Source organism: Neodiprion lecontei, chromosome 7, assembly GCF_021901455.1.
Source record: "Neodiprion lecontei isolate iyNeoLeco1 chromosome 7, iyNeoLeco1.1, whole genome shotgun sequence".
NCBI lineage: Eukaryota > Metazoa > Arthropoda > Insecta > Hymenoptera > Diprionidae > Neodiprion > Neodiprion lecontei.
In genome coordinates this window covers 23,297,272-23,316,646 of record NC_060266.1, presented here as the reverse complement: position 1 = coordinate 23,316,646, position 19,375 = coordinate 23,297,272, and the positions used below count along the sequence as shown (strand labels likewise).

Below are 19,375 nucleotides of genomic sequence, written 5' to 3'. Positions count from 1 at the left end.
TTGGGATTACGAAGAACTAGGTACGCCTAAAAATTTTGCGCTATCGTCGATCCTTTTTTGGTTATCGCAACGCTGAATCAGTTTCTGAGGTTTACTCTACTTTTTTTAGTTAAACAAGGCCTTAACGTCAATTTATCGTTGCACAAGCGTTAAATTTTCGCAACGGTTGCAAGAAAATATAGCAACAGTGATCGTAGTGAGAAAGAATAGTAACGGATACCAGACTTTCCGGTAACAGCTTGAAAACTAATTTTCATCGATCGAAAGTCGTTTTTCGAATTTTGATCCGCATTTTCGGGTAGATTTTGAAAAATAGATCGTTTCGCGATTTCGTTCTTAATTTTTCGTAACAATTCGTAACGTTCGCGTGGACTATTCTCCATGCACGTATACCTAGGAGAAGAATATAAAAAGAGCAATGAAAAAATGGCAACATAAAGTCGAGGCGTAAAAACTGGCTTATCGTTAATCGACGTGATCAATGATCAAAGTTGGCGTGTTTAACGCCGGCTAAACGAACCGCGAGTTGACAAGGTGTGACGCAAATAATGCAGCTCGCAGTATCCAGGAATATTTTACCTCGTGCCTGCAGAGGAGTAAATATGATTCATGCTATACCGGTACGTGGAGTGAGCGAAGAATTTTCACTCGATGTTTGAAAAAGAGAACAATGTCATTTCCAGAGCTTCCGGTATCCCTAAGAATGTTGTACGGTGCTGAGAGTGCGTGGATAAAACGAGTGAAAGAAATGTAAAAAAAAAAAAAAAATTAAGAATAAAAAAGTAGAAAGAGAAGAAAAGTTTCGAAAACAAAGTCGATGGAAATGAGCTCGGAATTGAAACGAAGCGGGCAGCTGTATTGCCTACTTGTCGATTCTCGCGAGGCGATATTCCGAGGACGACGTCAACGGATAGACAGAAAAAGAGAAGGAGAAAGAGGAAAAAATCTCAGATCAATCTCGGATCTTCTATCTCCTAGGACTGATCTATCGCATTCCCATTCAAATTTCATTTAAACACCAATTCGGAAGGTAATCTTTCCCCATTTCTTCGTATAAACTTCGAGTTAAGAATACAATTTAATGTAAGAAAATAATCAGAAAAAGAAGAAGAAGAAGAAGAAGAAACTACGAAGAAAGAGGAAACAATTACGATTCGTTTGAATAATTTTTCTTCAGTCGAAATTAGAGTCGTTGTTAATTGTCGAATAAATTTTTTTCTTGTTCTCTCTCACTTCTGTTTTTATTTGTTTATTTTTGATACGGGAAAAATAACGTATCGTATCAAAGTCCGAACGATGACGTGTAGTTAAATTATTCTCGCATCGATTCACAGTTTATAAAATTCTATATTACGCAACCGCGATGCTATCTGTAGAATAATAAGTGGAACACGATTATTGTTAATTTGTTTGATTCCTGTCGTTTTTTTTTCTTTTTTTTTCTCTCTCTTTCTTTCTCCTCTACGTTATGCTTTTTCACCACGCATACGTATGTATTAGAATCTTTCAAGACGTATCGTTCACCGTCGAAATCTTGAATATTACAAACAGACAATGCAAAACTCGTGACTGTGCTGCATTACGTAACGTAACGCGTGTATACAAAGTATATAGGATACATCAAAATACATTCCTTATTAAGAAAATCTGACCATAATTAAAGATTGTAACGTTATATGCTTATACGAGTTACGTAACTAGTGGACAAACAAATTTAAAAATCAAAGTGCAAAGTGTCAGTGTAAAAAGTTGGTGAGTGTCGGAGAAATCATCGCTTGAAACTTATCTTTTTTTCTATCTCTTCACATTTTCATAAAAATTATATTATATATATATATAAATAATAATAATAGAAAAACCGAAAACTACAAATTAAATATATTTTTATACGGTGAATAGAAAAAAAAAAAAATGGCAATGTAGAATATACGTCACACGGATATATGGGTGTGCATGTGTGGTATGAGACAGAGCCAAAAATAGTTGGCTATTTTTCTCAACATCGACCGTCAAATTGTTGTATTGGAATATAACGTTATGTATATACAGTGTTAGAGTACAATTATTGTAAAACATATATCCATAGTAACCCGAAGCGGCAAGGCGTGACCTTTAAAATCTGATAAACAAGTTGAAAGAAAGAAAATAAGTGAGAAGTGAGAAAGAGGAAGACGAATAGAGAGAGAAAAAAAAAAAAAAAATTAACTCACCTTCGTACATCTGAGCATATTGAGGGAATCCAGCGGCTCTCAACCATTTGCACGCTTCTTGGGCTTCGATTTCTGTAAAATAAGATGAGAAATAGACGAGAATTAAAAATTTGTCACCGTGCTGCCTGCGTAGCGGCGTTGAGGTGATAATAAAAATAAAACATCTACGATAATAATAATCCACCGAGCATAAATCCACGCGCTGATTCTGCAACAATTTGCTTCACTGATTATCTCTATTCAGGATCTGAATGGCTGCGCAGCGGATCGGAAGAACGAGGAGGCGTCGCCGTTGAATATCTAGGCATAAAAGAGAAAGAGAGAGAGAGAGAGAGAGAGAGAGAGAGAGAGAGAGAGAGAGAGAGAGAGAGAGAGAGAGAGACAGAGAGAGAGAGAGAGAGAGAGAGAGAGAGACGTCCAGGCGGATGCAGAGATGCAATTCCGCGTCGATACGCCGCAGCTTGTATTTGCCCGAATGCACCGATCGAGCGGTAGTCGTAAGTCTATTCTCGGAGAAAGAAAGAGACGAAGAGCTAGAGAGAAGGAGAGACAAGTTACATATAGTATAGGTAACTGCACTCCATCGAGTAAGACAGAGCATTCCTCCTTGCGGAATTAATCTTCGTTAGGAGAGAGAACAGGTATTACGCTTCGACGAAGTGTCATCAATCTTGCGTTCGAGCTCGCCGTTTTGTATTAATGATCCTTCCGATTTTTCAGGAATTATTATTATCATGCGTGCAATATTTATTCATAGAAATCGCAAACCAGGTTCGGTTAGAACCGCTCAGAAATCGTGCAAAGTTCCTTCAATTCGTTTACGATCATTCGGAAGTTGCCGAGAATCAATTTAGAACCAATTGAAACTGATATGAAATTGTTTGGAATACCTTGAATCAGTTTGAAACTATTCGAAATTATTTCAGAACTGCTTGAAATCAACTAAAAATCATTGAAATTTGTTTCAAACCGTTTTTAATCATTCTGAAATCTCTTGAAAATAGTTTAAACTACTTCGAAAACATTTAAAACAATTTCATTTGGTCGAAATTTATTTAGATCTATTTTGAAATTCTTGACATAGTTTGAAACTACTTGAAATTAGTTTGTAACCGTTTGTAATCGTACTGAACCCCTTTAAGGTGGTTTGAAACTAGTTAGAAATCATTTGAACCACCTTGAATTAGTCTGAATATGTTTGGAGTCATTTAGAAACCGCTTAAAATCGTTGAAAACTGCTTGAAATTAGTTTGAATCAGTCTGAGACGGTTTGAAAAAGTTTTAAATCACTTTTAAACGATTTGAAATCGTCCGTGACTTAATCTGTAAGTAAATAGCCTCTTGACTCACAGCTGTTTCGATACTGATATTGATTATAGTTATCTAAAAACTTGAACTCTTTAAATTCGAATAGAAAATCAATTTCGTCTTGTTCGGTTGTTCAATCCGTGGCAATAGCGCAAAAGATATATGAAAAAATTGAAGATCGTAATCCGCCTTGATTTACTTTCGTAAAATTATTCCATCTAAGAATTACGCATAGTAAAGTAACTTCGCCAATCAGCTTCGTCTCGAAAGTTTCGCAGATTTGAATAATTACGAATTCATAAAGGTTGTAAAATTCCAAAAGGAAAAAACGCATTAAAATCCTCAATCGTTTCACGAATGAACCCTAAACTCTTTTACCATTTCCAAGCCAAAGTAAGATTTTTTTTTTCTTCACATTTCGTCGAATGACGCGTACTCGCTGAATTCCTCACTCAATTAGCTTCGTAAAAGATTCTAAAAGTTGAAATTATAAAGTGATCAGATGAGACGAAGACATTAATCAACGTCATCGTGCACGAGATAATAAGAAAAGCTTCGCAAGCAGTAAAAAAGAATCGACTAAACACAATCAACAGGCTTTTAAACTGTAAAAGGATCAGCGAAAGAATCAAAGCATCAAAAAAGTCTGGTAAAATACAAGGAAAAATTCAATCAGATAGACTCTAATGAGTCGACGTAAAATTCCCAGCGCAGTTCAATGTAAAATGTACCGATCCGTTTGTTTTCTTCTGATTCTTAATTCTTTGTTACGCACGATGATGCAGGAAAGATAGTCTCGAACCATTGAAGATTCTCACGTTTATCTATCACGAATCTGTAGTTCTTAATTTATAGGCCACCAAAACAAAAAAAAAAAAAAAAAACAAAAAAAAAACAAAAAAAAAACGCCTCGAGGAAAATTTCAAGCAGCAAGCGAGTCCGCTGGTTTGAAATCGAACGAATTAACTAGTCGAGTCTGGAGGCTGAATTAGCCCGCTACTCTGAATTCATTGGAATTCTAAACGGTCCGCGTCTTTCTAATCGCTAATTCGTGTCTAGATTCCATTTCCTGTGCCTCGGACAAATGGTATTATTGTTGCGTCTCTGGCAAGGTGTGGAAAATAAAATTTCTCATCCCGTTTCCACACATCATTGTATCTTGCGTAATTTATAACGACGAATTTTTTTAAACAATCAACAAAATTTTCAACCAATAACATAAAACTGAATTTTTTTCTCTCGATATTTTGAGTATCTGACAAAGTTCACATGAGAGGTTTTGAATTTTATTTCCTTCGAATTTTACCCCTGGAAAATATTAATTAGTGAGGCTCTACTTTTTTGCTAACAATCTTTCACGTATCGATAGAATGGGAATATTTTTTCTACAATTCCGAAATGCGATGTCGATTAATTTTAATTGAAAAAATGATAGACAAAGAGAGAGAGAGAGAGAAAGAGAGAGATAAAAAATACCCTCAAGATATTTTGGCTGTTTATTAGGATGAAGAGAATCATTTTCAAGGATCATCAAGAAATCTTCAAGTTCACACGGACGTAATTTAATCAGTACAGTTAATGGCCTGGAGTGTATGTTGGAGAATTAGAGACGAGCCTGAAAATCGACTTACGCAATTTCGAATGTATAATAATTTAAATAAGCTGTTCTCGACTTCCTCCCCACTTTCCTTCCGACTCGATGCCTTCGCTCGTTCTTTCGGTTTTTTTTTTATTTTTTTTTTTGTCAGGTAGATATAAATAAAATAACAGAAGTCGGATGAGTGAAAGAGGAAAAATGTAGAATCCTAAATACACATATTCGTATAGATTTTTCAGTTAAAGGATAATTCCAGTGTAACGGGTGAAAAAAATTTTTTTTTTTTTTTTGATGGTTACAATACACCAAATCGGTCTGATTTTTTTTTTGTTGTCAAATCAAAGCGCTAATTAGGAAGATAAAGTAAATTTTCAAGTGTATATTTTGATTCGCATTTTCTTTTTTGTTTAACATTTCTCTCGAAACGTGGTTTTTTAAAACGGTGAACACTATCGAAGGAAAAGTTTCCAAGCTATTCCCACTTCTTATATAAATCACATTAACGAGGATATCCTAGTTTGTATCGTAATTTTTGTAGCCTGATAACCACACGCAATAAATAATATCGTACCATTCAATTGTGGTAGGTCGAGGTCTCACTTGATATTTTACTCCCTCTTTCTCTCTCTCTCTCTCTCTCTCTCTCTCTCACCTCACTGGAAACGCGGAATTGTCACGTATCCGTCTCAGTTTTCAAACGTATAACATGAGCGCTAAATTGTATCTATATGTATACATATATGTATAATATGTATATTATATAAATAGACATCAGACTGAAAATACAATAGACAAGCTTAATCATCGCTAATGAATACCATAACGATAATGGAACTTGGTGTTTTGATTTATACTTCTTTTTTTTTTTTTTATACTTAATAACCGTGAAGTATGAAGATTAGTGTGTATAAACGATACGTAGAAAAATGAACGGGCGGTTTTTCCCAATCCCGGTAGAATTTTGATGTACACTGAGAAAAATTTCATTTGTTACAGTAACTAGAAAAATTCAATAAAACAGGTATCGTTAAAAAAAAGTGTTTGAATATTGTTGGAATTACGAAAAACGAGGTACGCTTAAACATTTAGCGCTATTGTCGATCCTTTGTTGGTTATTGCAACGCAAAATCAGTTTCTTCGGTTTACTCTACTTTTTTAGTTAAACAAGGCTTTAACGTCAATTTATCGTTGCACGAGCGTTGAATTTTCGCAACAGTTGCAAGAAAATATAGCAACAGTGTTCGTAATGAGAAAGAATAGCAACGAATACTAGACTTTCCGGTAACAGCTAGAAGACTAATTTTCATTTTCTACCTAGAACTACATTTTGTCGATCGTGGTAAAAAATGAAAATAGTTAAGAACTGAGCGGTAATCGTAACTAAAAATTTCTCTCAGGGTAGAAAAATCTAATTCGCAGAAATTTAAAACCGTTCGCACGTACGCCTCGGGTATGGGATAAAAATATAATAACATACGAATTATTGTTAGCTTTGGGTATTTGGCAGAACTGTCGAGGAGTTTTGGAATAAGGGTGAACGCTTCTAATCATCGGCAAAAATAATGCGGTCGGTATTTTTACACTCGTAGCATCGTTATATACATGTCTGTATATATATATATATATACGTGTGATATAATAAATACGTAAAGCGAAGAGCGGAGCGGCAAAGTTATAACAATAACAACAATCATCCATGACCTACTCAACAGGAATGCGAGAGCAATTCTAACCCGATGCTGAAATAATGTTATTACGCAATTAAAGTTCTCTCGGGGTTGATGGGTGCCTAGCTTTAGATGTGTATTACAAAAGCCGGGCCGGTAAACGCCCGAAGGCGATAAACTGTCAAATCTAAGCTTGTTAAAGTGCAGTTTGCACGTTTGGGCTTCAGTTGTGTTGAAATGAAAAGCGAAAGACTGAGCTGATTGCAAATTGCCGAGTTTCGCGGGATCGGAAACCGCTGTATGAGAAATAAAAGGTAGGAATAAAAAAGAAAAAAGAAATATCGAGTCAAGGATCGAAAAATCGTAGAGGAAAAATTTTCAACAACGTTGTTGCTCGGAATTGAAATTCAATTCGTAGAAAATTTTGGCTACTTGGAAAATTCATTATTACGCATCGGTTGAAAAAGTAATTGCAGTATATTATACTTGTCGTGAAATTTGCAGTAGTTTCTTCTTCTTTTTTTTTTTTTTTTCTTATCGAAATTCTGGAATCAACCTAACTCTATCAGCCCAACTCTTTTTCGATAATTTATTATCGGGTATTTTTGTTGGAACGAAAAAAATTCTGTTCTGAATCGTTTTATTTTTCATCATTTTTATCCAACAGTTTTCCGATGATAAATTTCGTTGATTACTCAATTTTTTTTCTCAACAAGTCAACGAACACAATTATTTTACGAACGATCAATTACGTAGCAGATAATTTATCCGATATCATATCGAAAAATCCCGCATATACATACGGCACGCGTACGTTTTCAGCTGTAAAAAAGCCCACGCGCGTGTCATATTACAGCGGATATGAGGTTACGTTACGAACGCGTTTCGCTATTGCATAAAACTCTGCGAACTGACAGCTGTTAAAAATTTGAATATTCAACCGGGAAAGGAGAGAAAAAGTGAAATAAAGAATGAAAGAGCGAGAGAGTGAAAGGCCAAAAATTTATATGCAGATTGGCGAGATGGGGCGCCATGTAAATCAAGCTTCGCTCTTTAAGTGGATGAAATTAAGCTCCGATTTCGTTTATACGCGTTACATCCGAACCGAAATTAGTTTCGCCCACGTGCGAATTACGTTGAAACGGAGATTTGAACGCGCTAATAAAAAAAAAAAAAAAGTATACCGGCGATTTTTTTTCAATGAAAGAATCTAGAGGGGGAAAAAAAAAGGAATGATAGCAAAAATATTCTGCGTCAGCGAAAAAGACTGCCTGGAGGAAAATTTTCTTGATTTTTAACCTTCGTAAATCGTACAAGAATCGTGTAATCGAAGATTGAAAGTTGATACAATTTTATTTGAAATGTTATTGTCATTGTTATTATTATTATTATTATTATTATTATTTCGAATGTCGTTATATTCTTATTTTATGTTACATGTTTTTGCATATAATGACATTGTGATTACGATATTTGTTGTCTCTGTAAAAGGGTTCAACTCCCGTTGAACTTATAAAATAAATAAATAAATAAAAAAATATGTTATTATCAAGCCTGGCCAACCGACCTCCGTAAATTTGAATATAATGAAGTAAAAAGAGAAAGAGAATAACGTTTGCAATTTGTTTATGTATAGGAATATGGAGGCGAAGTGATGCCAGAGTATTACTGCGGTTATGGTGTCATAACGTGGAGGCCAGTCGAGAATCTTGTGGGTGGATGATAATGAGATAAAATATCCTTGTAAGGATACGGGAGAGTAATAAAACCCGGGTTTAGCTCGGGCGTATTTGCCACGGGGAACAACGACGAGAAAGTTCTCCGGACAATAATCACTCGATCTTCACCGAGTCTCGGGGAGGATTTGCGCCTTGAAAAAACAAGCGAAAATACCTTCGCAACGTGAGAGCGAGTGAGGTAAGAATAAATCTTGAAAAAAAGGAAAAAAAAAAAAAAAACAATCGCAGTAACAAGTAGCAAGTTCGGTACAATTTATAAAAATTAGCGAAAAGAAAATTTTAAAACAATTTTTCCCACACTCGCGATCAATCATCAAACGCTGTGCTGATCGAGTCATTTTTCGTTCTTTTTTTTTTTGTCTCAAACTTATTTCTCCTTCTACTGTTTCTCTTGATTTTAGTGCACTTGTAATTTCATTTGATTTTTTGAGTTCCACGGGAAATTAGAATGGTTCATTCAAATATAATTTCAATGACCGAGACAATTAATTTCGAGTTTTTATAATTATGGATTAATCGATGTTACCATATTTTTTTTTTTTTTTTTGGTTTTTGCAGCGTATCGCGACTTCCGAAAAATATTCAATCTTCTTCACCCTCAACGCTTTCAATTTCCAATAAATTTTCATCTTTATCATATTATTTCTTTCCTTATATCTTATAATTTTTATCTTTGACGTCGAATTTCACTTTCATCGGGCCGATTTTTCTTCTCAATATCCCCCCCCCCCCCCGAGTGGCCATTTTTTGCGACACGAAACGAAACTACAGATCAAATTTCATTCGTGTCCCCAACAGTGTGAAATAACATTACGTATCACTTCGGGATCTCAAATTTCCTATATTTCGAATATCTCTAAAAGCCCGTTGAAAGAATTTTCATTCGTACAGAAAGGAAACTGATACTCCGCGGTGAAAAATGTACAAAGGGCAAAAGTTATTTCGCCCAAGTAGTAGATAAAAAGGATCGTGAAAAATTTACAATGGATTCTGAGTTGAGACGAAAAACGAAAAAAAAAAAAAAATAAATAAATAAATACGGATAAAGGACTGCAAATCTTAAACAAACTACAACAAAGTATACAACAAACCTAGCCGAGAGAGCGGCATTTCACAATCAGCATCCCCCTGGTATAGAACGACCCTTACAGACACGCTGTTTAAACTCAAATTCGAATATAGTTTGGCTCAGGTATACGGATAGGCGTTGCCCTGATATTTCGAGACAGGTAAAATCACAGGCCTGTCAACCGCGACCGCAAAAAGGGTCCGTCCCCCGATTCGGGGCCCGAAGAGATTGACCCCAATAATTTTTAGGGCTCTTTTCAACCGACTAACGAGCCACAGCCCCCCACTGAAACGTATCATTATCAAACGTTTAAGGATTACAAATGACGTCTCGCTACTGACGTCGATGCAGATGTCCGTTTATAATACGTATAACGGTTTCAGTCGATTTGTTACGCCCAGAAAATTATTACCAGAGTACCAAAAAGAAGAATAAAAATATTGATTGAGAAACTCACACTGAGAGAAATTTTTAGATTTTTAATTCCGGTTACCGCTCAGTCATTGACTAGTTTCATTTTTTACCAAAATCGACAAAATACAGTTCGAGGTAGAAAATGAAAATTAGATTTCTAACTGATACCGGAAAGTCTAGTATCTGTTGCTATTCTTTCTCATTACGATCACTCTTACTATATTTTCTTGTAACCTATTATCATAAAATTAGTTGGATTTTTTTCTATTTCTGTGCTTAATTTTTTTTTTTTTTCGGTTTTTTGGTTTGTTTGTTTTCTTCTGAATTTGCGTCAAAATTGTTAACTTTTGTCGTCACGAAACATTGGTAAGAAAAAATTACGAAATTTGAAAATAGCAAGGAATACGCGTGTGAAAGGAGACGGGGAACCGATGGTGAAAAAATTGACCACCCTTGAGACTGTTTTTTACCCTCGTTAATTGACGCGTCGAAGTCGTTTAAGGCAACCTTATACCCCGTGCAAGGACTCGAGTATAACGGTGCTGACTTCTGTAACTTCTGTATAATGTTACAATATCTAGCGTGCATGCAACGTATGCTTAACAACGAGCACGTGCCGACCTTCTGTCGTAATATAATAATTAAGTGTCAGAACCACGCGATGAAATTTTCTGCTTAAGATGTTTGAATTTTTATTTAATTGCTGGTTTTTTTCACTCAGAACGTTTCTAGACAGATTCCTTTATGCAGCGACTTTTGTTTATTTTTTTGACACGTTAAACTTTTCTTTTCATTCATCAACTTCATAACGATGCCGGTCTGAAAATGTTCCAAGTGAAATACACAAGTTTTGAGAATTTTTTCGGAAATTTTAAGGACGGTTTAAATAACGTTACGGTTGATGAGAAAAATTGTAAGCGCCGAAACGGTTGTAAAAAAAAAAAAAAAATAAAAAGATCTTTCCTCGTTACGGACCCGGCCTTCAAATGTTTGGAAAAATGAATACAGTTATTGAGAATTTTTCGACCAGAGTGAAAAATAGGTCGCTTACAAAATCACTCTTAATATTTTACGAATAATTAAACCAGTTGAAGAAGAAATTTAAAAAAAAAAAATTCAGACTACCGTTTCAGAGTTGAGAATATTGAAGAAAAATTTTGCACATAATCTAGAATATTTGAATTCACCGTACCGTAACTGACTCGTAATCTTCTCGATCGAAAAAAAAAAACAAAAAAACAAAAAAAAAAAAACTTAATTTTTCTAAGGTCGTGCACGTATTTTGAAAACGATTTCTCAACTACTTTCATCCCCGTTACGGTGTCGTGGAAAATAAAGAATGAGAGAAACAAAGAAACGAACAAAGAAAAAACCGAGGGGATGAAAAGTGAAATCAACGTCAGTTGGTTTTCGCATTTCTCGGGAAAAACGATCGCGGTTTTTCAACCGTTCGTCGTCGCCGTTGCAAAAGTCAAAACGTCAGGGTGCGCGGCGGGTGGCCGAAGATCCTGAGGGGTAAAAATTGTCGTCTCACGCTGAGCCGATCCTGGGCTAATATACTTTGGGTACCTTAAAAACCGGAGCCGTTGAATTCGTCGTGCGATTTTAAGGTGTAGGCGTGTCGTTTGTCACCGCGAGAAGGCTTACGTGTAAACGTTACAGCACGTATAATATATCACGTTTACACATACGTGTAAATATTTATGTACTGCAGGTATTATAGGGGGCATTCCACGCCAATTCGACCTGGGTTTTACCCTTGACGTCTCAGATTTGACGCGCGATTTTTTCTACGATTGTTCTCACTTTGAAAGGTACTCGGTTTTTTTTTTTGGCTCTTTTTCGACGCAATTTGAATTTTATACAATTTTCAGAAACGATTTTATCGATCGACCAAAATTAAAAATTTGAAAATATTTTTAAAAATCCTGCGTCTAATATCAAAATTTTCAAGCTTAGAGCCGGATTTTCCCTTCTTACTGTTTTCAATCTTTTTCTGAAAAAAAAAAATAAACTTAAAAAAATGGTTTCTAAAAATTGTAGAAAATTCGAATTGAGTTGAAAAAAAAAGAACAGTACCTTTCAAAGTGATACAATCGTAGAAAAAATCGCGCACGAAATCCGAGAGGTCACGGGTAAAACTCAGGTCGAATTGGCGTGGAATGCCCCGTAGGCAGGTATACGTACACAATATATAAGCCGCAAACGCGACTCTCGGAGATGTTAATGTTACTGCCGATGAATATGGAGGAGGAGATTCCATTCTCGAGAATGGAAGCATCGTGCCGAATATTCCGCATCGATTTTTTTTTTTTTTTTTTGTGTGAAGGTAAAACGCCACGCGAGGAAATGAGAAGGAGATAAAATTCGTCAAAGATGTATGATACTTGATGGGAAAAGTGAAGGCGTTTGGGATTTTCGAAACATCGCGGAGGTTCCGTAAAAGAGGTTCAGGTTATGCGGTGACATACTTGACCGGAAGAAAGGAGAAAGGAAATAAAAATTCACTCGATGTCAAGGGTCGATATAGTTCGATTTGTGTGTAATGGTGGTGGTGAAATTTTTCAAAAAAAAAAAAAATTAGTACAGCAATTTGGTATTTTTTTTTTTTTGTTACTAAACTAAAGTTGCGCCGTCACAAATTTTATTGCTGCATGTACTTTTTGTTTAATTTTTTTGTTTTCTTTCCAAGTGTTCGCTTGTTGTTAACACGTCGCAATGATTTCAATATCGTTGTTCCACTCGTTTTTGAATAAAATGAATATTTTGATCAACGAACGAATCAAATTGGCGCTACCATTTAGTTTTTTTTTTTTTTTTTCAGTTTTTTTTTCAAATATTTTATCAGACATTTGGAAGACATTAAAATTTTACAAAAAAATCACATCGAATCATTGAGAATTTGAGACCTCGACGAAACTTTTGACAATTGTTCTATAATACGACTAATAAATAATTTCTAAATTATCGATGAAGAGATATCTACGCAAAGTTTTACAATACCAATTATCCCTTGAGATTCTTTACTGAACTGTAAAATATGGTTTGATATTCGGGATGGAGGAAGAAACAATATCTTGTAATATGCCTATACGTTCTTTATTATCGTAACTAATCACCGGGAAACCGTTACCTAAGTAAGTGTTAAAAAGACAGATGAGTAGAAACGCGTTTCTCTCTGTCAACTGGATGGGAAAAGAGGGGAGAGATAATTATTGGAGGAGGAAGGAGGGGCGGTATGAGGAAAAGGAAAAAGAAAAAAAAGCAAGTGTTCGAAGGTGGGAAAAAGCTTCTGCCCGCAAGCTCGATAACACGATGAACCAATTCCTCCTCGAACCGACCTCACGATGAGCAATTTGTCAGCAAGATATACGCGGTTCGGCGTCGTTCATGATAAGGAAATACAGCTGATCGCACACAACATAATCTAGGCTAGCGATCAATTAACCGAAATGAAAGAATCCGATAATTAACTCCGCGACGTCACGCAACCTGCAACTTCCTGAGAGTCGAATACACGAACGAAAAGGATTACGTACGATCGCTCGTACGTATATATGTTGAATTCCAGTTCCAATTTCTCTACGACGATCGTTAGATTCTCGGTACGTTAACATAAGTTGATAGAAATTTTCACCGCTCTTCTCATTCGTTGCATGTTGCAGGGTGGAAATAATTGAATCTCGTAGTTCAAAGGTGAGATAAAAAGAACAGAAATTTGTACTAAAGGAAGATTAATAGTGTGTAATAATATTATAACCGTGAGGAATCGATGCAGGCAAACTTTAACTGTGATCATTACCGAATACCGGAATTCAAAGAGAACATTTCTTTTTTTTGGTTTAAATAAATTTTCATTCTATACATCGAATAACAAGTAAAATCTTCACTTGTTACTCGTAATGTTTACTTTCGTCACTTTTTACGTTGACAAGTTGTCAACTTTTTGATTCATACAGCTAATATGGATGCCTGTTTAAAAGATCAGGGAAAAATTTTTCACCACCATGCGATGGGAGATTATCACTTCATTAGCATTTGTAGTTTGTTGTTAAATATCATTTGTCGGTAAGATTGATTTAAATGCGAAACTGAAGCTTGTTTGCTCTCTCTCTCTTTTTTTTTTTTTTTTTTTTTTACAACAAATGTTTGAGAAAATCGATAATATTTTTAAAAAAAAATCCAATATATCGTTCTGATTTCTACAAAAGCAAACTTTATCTGATAAAACCATTTTTTTTTCTTTCTCTTATTACTTGGGCCGAAGAAATCAAAACTTGACGTCTAGAATTCGGACTCGAAATCCGTGTTGAACCGTGTAATCCGATGACTTAAGCTTTGTGGGAAAAATAACGATAGATTCGAAGAGTGAGGTGAGTGAGTAAAAGAAAAGAAATGAGAATAAAATAAAAAAAAAAAAATATACATAAACCACGTATGCTAATTCAATTCCTAGGTGAATATATTACAAGTAATTAAGTTCATTAGCCGGAGACGAAGGAAGCTAGGCTTGACTACCGGGTTGTTCGCGATCTTGTTGCGTGCTCTACGCATTTCTCTCGCCCGTGTTACACGCGTGTGTGTGTAGATATAAAGTTAGCCTGGTTGTAATACGCATACCTCTGGGTATTTAAATGAAATGAATACTCGTATGGGAGGGATTTGAATCGGGAACGCGGTATGTAAGAGATAGGTTGTATAATAAAGCGCTCTCTCAGCTGTACGATTCTGCGAATGCATAAATCTGCAGAAGCGGTAAATACACTTTGAAAAATATTATTTGTTACAGTAACTAGAAAAATTTAGTAAAACAGGTATCGTTAAAAAAAACTGTTTGAACGTTGTTGGAATTGCGAAAAACGAGGTACGCCTAACCATTTTGCGCTATCGTCGATCCTTTTTTGGTTATTGCAACGCGAAATCAGTTTCTGAGGTTTACTCTACTTTTTTAGTTAAACAAGGCTTTAACGTCAATTTGAAAGAATGGTAACGGATACTAGAATTTTTTTGGTAAAAAATGAAAATAGTTAAGGACTGATCGGTAACCGGAACTAAAATTTTCTCGCAGTGTAAATTGGCAAGCGATAAGACTAAGGATTGCTCTTTGTTGTGCCGTTTTTTTTTTGAATCCCATTTGTTACTTTGGTAAATGAAAAACTATTTATTTTTCGTTTTACCCATCATCGAAAATTCCGAGAAGTTTTTTATATCACGTACGAGTTTTTACTCACGTAACACGTTTCGGTCAACCAGCGGAAGATTTATTTTCACCGAGACCAAGTTTAAAAGCCGATCTGTCGTTACATCGTTCTATCCGTATAACGCGTTGTTGTTATTATATTCATATAGGTATAATGGGTATAATCAATCTAAGAGTAATCTAAAACGACGCTGAAATATAGGTGAAGTGGAAATGCTACGGTGGTTTTGTCACGTAGGCTATAGGAGAGAAGAGGCTGACACGTAGGCCTGTTTTTCCGGTTTTCAGGTCTAAAAACAGAGCCGCTGGATTATCCGTCGTATAATATACGATATATATATGTACGTATATACATATATATATATATATATAACGTATGTGTATAATGGCTGAAAACCGCGGATTTACAAGACAAGAAATATATGTTTCACATAGACGAGAATGAGGATGAGAAAAAAATAACATGCCCATGCAAAGAAGTGTGCATAAAAATATTTAAGTGAAGAGTGAGAAAAGAAAGAAAGAAGGAAAGAAAAAAAAAAAAAAGATTAAAAACTTTTACAACCTGCAACCAATTCCGAAACGGAATCCCGTGTATTTTCTCATCGTCCGCACCGACCCGGATAATTTTTCCACGTTGAATAAGACACGGAATGAGATAAATAAGAGGAAAGGTGATAAAAAATATTTTTACGACGATTTAATCCGCTTTCTCTTATTCTCGATCCCAGCGCTTCATTTTCGTAATAAACAAACGTCCGACTGATTTTTCATACCCTGATCAAAGTTAATAATTTTGACATATTATAACACAGAATTTCAAAATCGTTACCGCCTACCACAATTAAGATATATATCGTCTAAGGGCATGTAATAATAATAGTAATAATAATAATAGTAATAATAATAATAGGTGTACAAAGAATCTGATTTGTTATTTAAACGGATCGTCGGTACGTTTTTTTTTTTTGTTTTTTTTTTTGTTAGTTCATCTTAAACTCCGTTCAACGAATAAACAACAAATGGATATTATTATAACCAGTTGTGATAACCGGGTGAAAATCGATAAAGTGGGATAAAATGAAAAAAAAAAAAAAATCATCTTTCCTTTTTCTTTACACAGAGAATCGTGTAGTCGATTCGAGTGTGGCCAGAATAGATTCCAATTTCTGTTCGACGTCATCGATGGCGAAAAACTAATCGTTCGAACATACTTGAAATTTCGCATTACATACGCGAAGCAATTTGTTTGTTTTTTTTTTTTTTTTGCAAGGTTTAAAAAAAAAAAATAAAGCGACAGACGTGCGAATAAAAAGTATATCGACACGCGATTCGATGCAAAGGCATTCGTGTTACGATATATGCATGTATACATAGGTATGTGTGCCTGCGTGCATGTACGTGTGGTTATTATTTCATGCTTGTAAGTGGAGAGAGATGATTTTATCACGATAATGACAATGATCAATTAGAACGCATTCATAAACCGTAACTATACGGTATAAGGTTATACGTACAGGAGTGATATATGGATGTGTACGAAAGTTTAGAAAGTTTTACAAGTCGAAAGTATACCGGAAGTAATTCTGAAACTTTAGCATTGTCCCCTCGTATCCATATCTATAATAGTGTGTTTGTGTGTATTTACGTATAGAATATACAATATGTACAAACGCATTAGGAAATTTACTGTACGTAGATAACGTGTTGAACATAGTTGATTGGTATTTACCAAAGTCCGGGCACATAATGTGCGTCACATTTTACAAAAATGAAATAATTCCAACATCTCAAAACTCATATTTACGGGGCAAAAAAGTTTAGTGATTTTTTTCGTCCACTTTTAAATATTCGCATTCTTTTTTTCTCTCCTTCTTCTTTCTTCTTCTTTTTCTTTTCGTATCCTCTCCCCGGAGAACTTAAATACTTTTCAGTTCCGTGTTGTATCCACGGTTTATTCCCATCTGACGTGTCATCAAGAACAAATTAAACCAAGATAAGAAAGAACTGGGGGGGGGGGGGGGGGGGAGTTGAACGTTTTTTCTTTCTTTTTTTTTTATTTTTCTCTTACTTTCTTTTTCGTTTTCCTTTAAAAAAAAATAAATAAAAAAAAATAAAAAATATGCCATTAAAAATCGCTTCGGTCAATCAACTTTCAAGAGAATGATTAAGTATATATATATACACACACACACACACACAATATACATATACATTTATCATTCTCGCAATGTAAAATGAGTTGAATTTTAATCACTGCACTCCAACGTCAATCCCTGTCCATTTCCACGCCTTTCATTGTAACAGAGCTAATATACAGCTATTATAGGTACAATTTCAACGAGTTTAATGTATATTAAATTTCATATATACACACACACACACATATATATATATATATATATATATATATATATATATATATATATATATACGTATACTACGCGCAGCAATCACCGGTGCGTCAAATTTAATCAGCCGACAAACGGGCGGCGCGTTATTGCTCCCGGAACGTACAATAATAATAATAATAATAATAATAATAATAATAATAATAATAATAATAATAATAATAATAATAATAATAAAAATAGTAATAATAGTAACAGTAATAATATACGGACCACACACGTGTTTCATTATATAGAATCTATATATTTGAAGCGAGCCAATCGCGTCTCGAATATATAAATAATAACAGTGATAATCGTGACTAAATTTTTTTTTCTTTTTTTTTTCAACTGTTTTTACTTCACCAATTCTTTGGTTTATTTATTTATTTATTTTTTTGTCTTGTTTTGTTTTATCCAGTACGGTTAAACTTTGTTTAATGAAATTAACGATAAAAATTTTACTGAAGAATAATAACGATAATCGATTCAGAGGATATAATTATATTGCAAAACTGTAACGCGTGTATACAGGCGGTGAAAAAATTAAGACGGTTAAGGAACATAAAATTTTATATGAAAGTAAGTGCGGAGCTGGCTGGCTTCTCATGGTTTTCTATATCCGTTTCGAAGACTTTACGACTGGCTTTTAGAGTGAATAAGAAGAAGAAGAAGAAGATGAAGATGAAGAAGAGAGCGGGGCGAAGAAATGCGTCTGTGAAATTACGAGAGAGGAGTCAAAGTTTCAAGAGAAGAGAAGAGAAGAGAAGAGAAGAGGAAAAGAGGTTGCAGGTTCTCTGATCTTTGGAGAAGAGGAATTCAGAGAATTTCTAATGGTGTTTTATTACTTTTCGCATGTGTGCGTGTGTGTTTTCCCCTGACATGAAGTGAGTCAGGTGTTTTGGTTTTCCGGAAAAAAATTCCATCGTACTATTAATCAATTTCACGTACTTGAATATCGTAAGAATGCTCGAATCATTTTACCACGGATTGTATTACTAAAGTATTCCGGATACTTTGGAAATTTTCCGGGGTTCATCGACGAAAATTATGATAAAATTGAACACCACGTTGATAAATTATAGCGATCCAAATACGCAGTGACGATTTTATCGAATTGAAAGAAATGAATTTTTTCTGATATTCACTGTGATTTATCCGCAGTTAGAATATGTTGTGCGGATATTTTTAACATGTTGAACGTCTCAGATCCCAGAATTCAACGTCACTAAGCATATTTTCGGTTTAGCGAAATAGGAAAAAAAAAAAAAAATGATCGAAACTGTTTCGAGCAACCGTAAAACAATTATTCACCAAAAAATCAACATCTCGTTAAACTGTAAAAATTCCGTGCAACGTTGTTTCGAAAAAATTTTCAATACGAATACAAATATACAAGAGATAGACAAGAGCAACGTTATTATTAAAATTTGTAGAAATGTTGTACGCGTACGATAAAAGTGAAATTGACGTCAACTGTTCTACTTTTTATATAAACTTTTGGAAGACTATAAAACAGAATTGTAAAAAAAAACTGTGACAAGTTTTTATATCAAGAGGATCTAAGTAAGCGATAAATGTTATGACAAGTTAATATTCTTTGTAGAATTATTGTTACAAATAATTATTACCTTGCCAACGCGTTAATTTATAGCAATGTATCGAACTGATTTCTGAATGTTAATAAACTTCAAAAAACTCGTCGATGTACGTAATTAGTTGCCGTTATTTATTTACATTATATATATTTTTTTTTTCAGAACGATCATTATTCTTCTCCC

The 19,375-nt window shown here is 34.7% G+C and overlaps 1 protein-coding gene across 5 annotated transcripts in view; it reads right to left on the bottom strand.

The window, feature by feature from the left end:
- LOC107218335 overlaps positions 1-19,375 on the bottom strand; it is a 142,586-nt gene that overhangs the window by 25,487 nt on the left and 97,724 nt on the right. For 4 of the 5 annotated variants that reach the window (XM_046744594.1, XM_046744593.1, XM_046744592.1 and 1 more), the window contains exon 10: positions 2,211-2,282. The exons of the other annotated variant lie outside the window; for it this stretch is intronic. In XM_046744594.1, the coding sequence (XP_046600550.1) occupies positions 2,211-2,282 (72 nt within the window). The remainder of the gene's footprint in view (positions 1-2,210; positions 2,283-19,375) is intronic. 5 annotated transcript variants of the gene reach the window in all.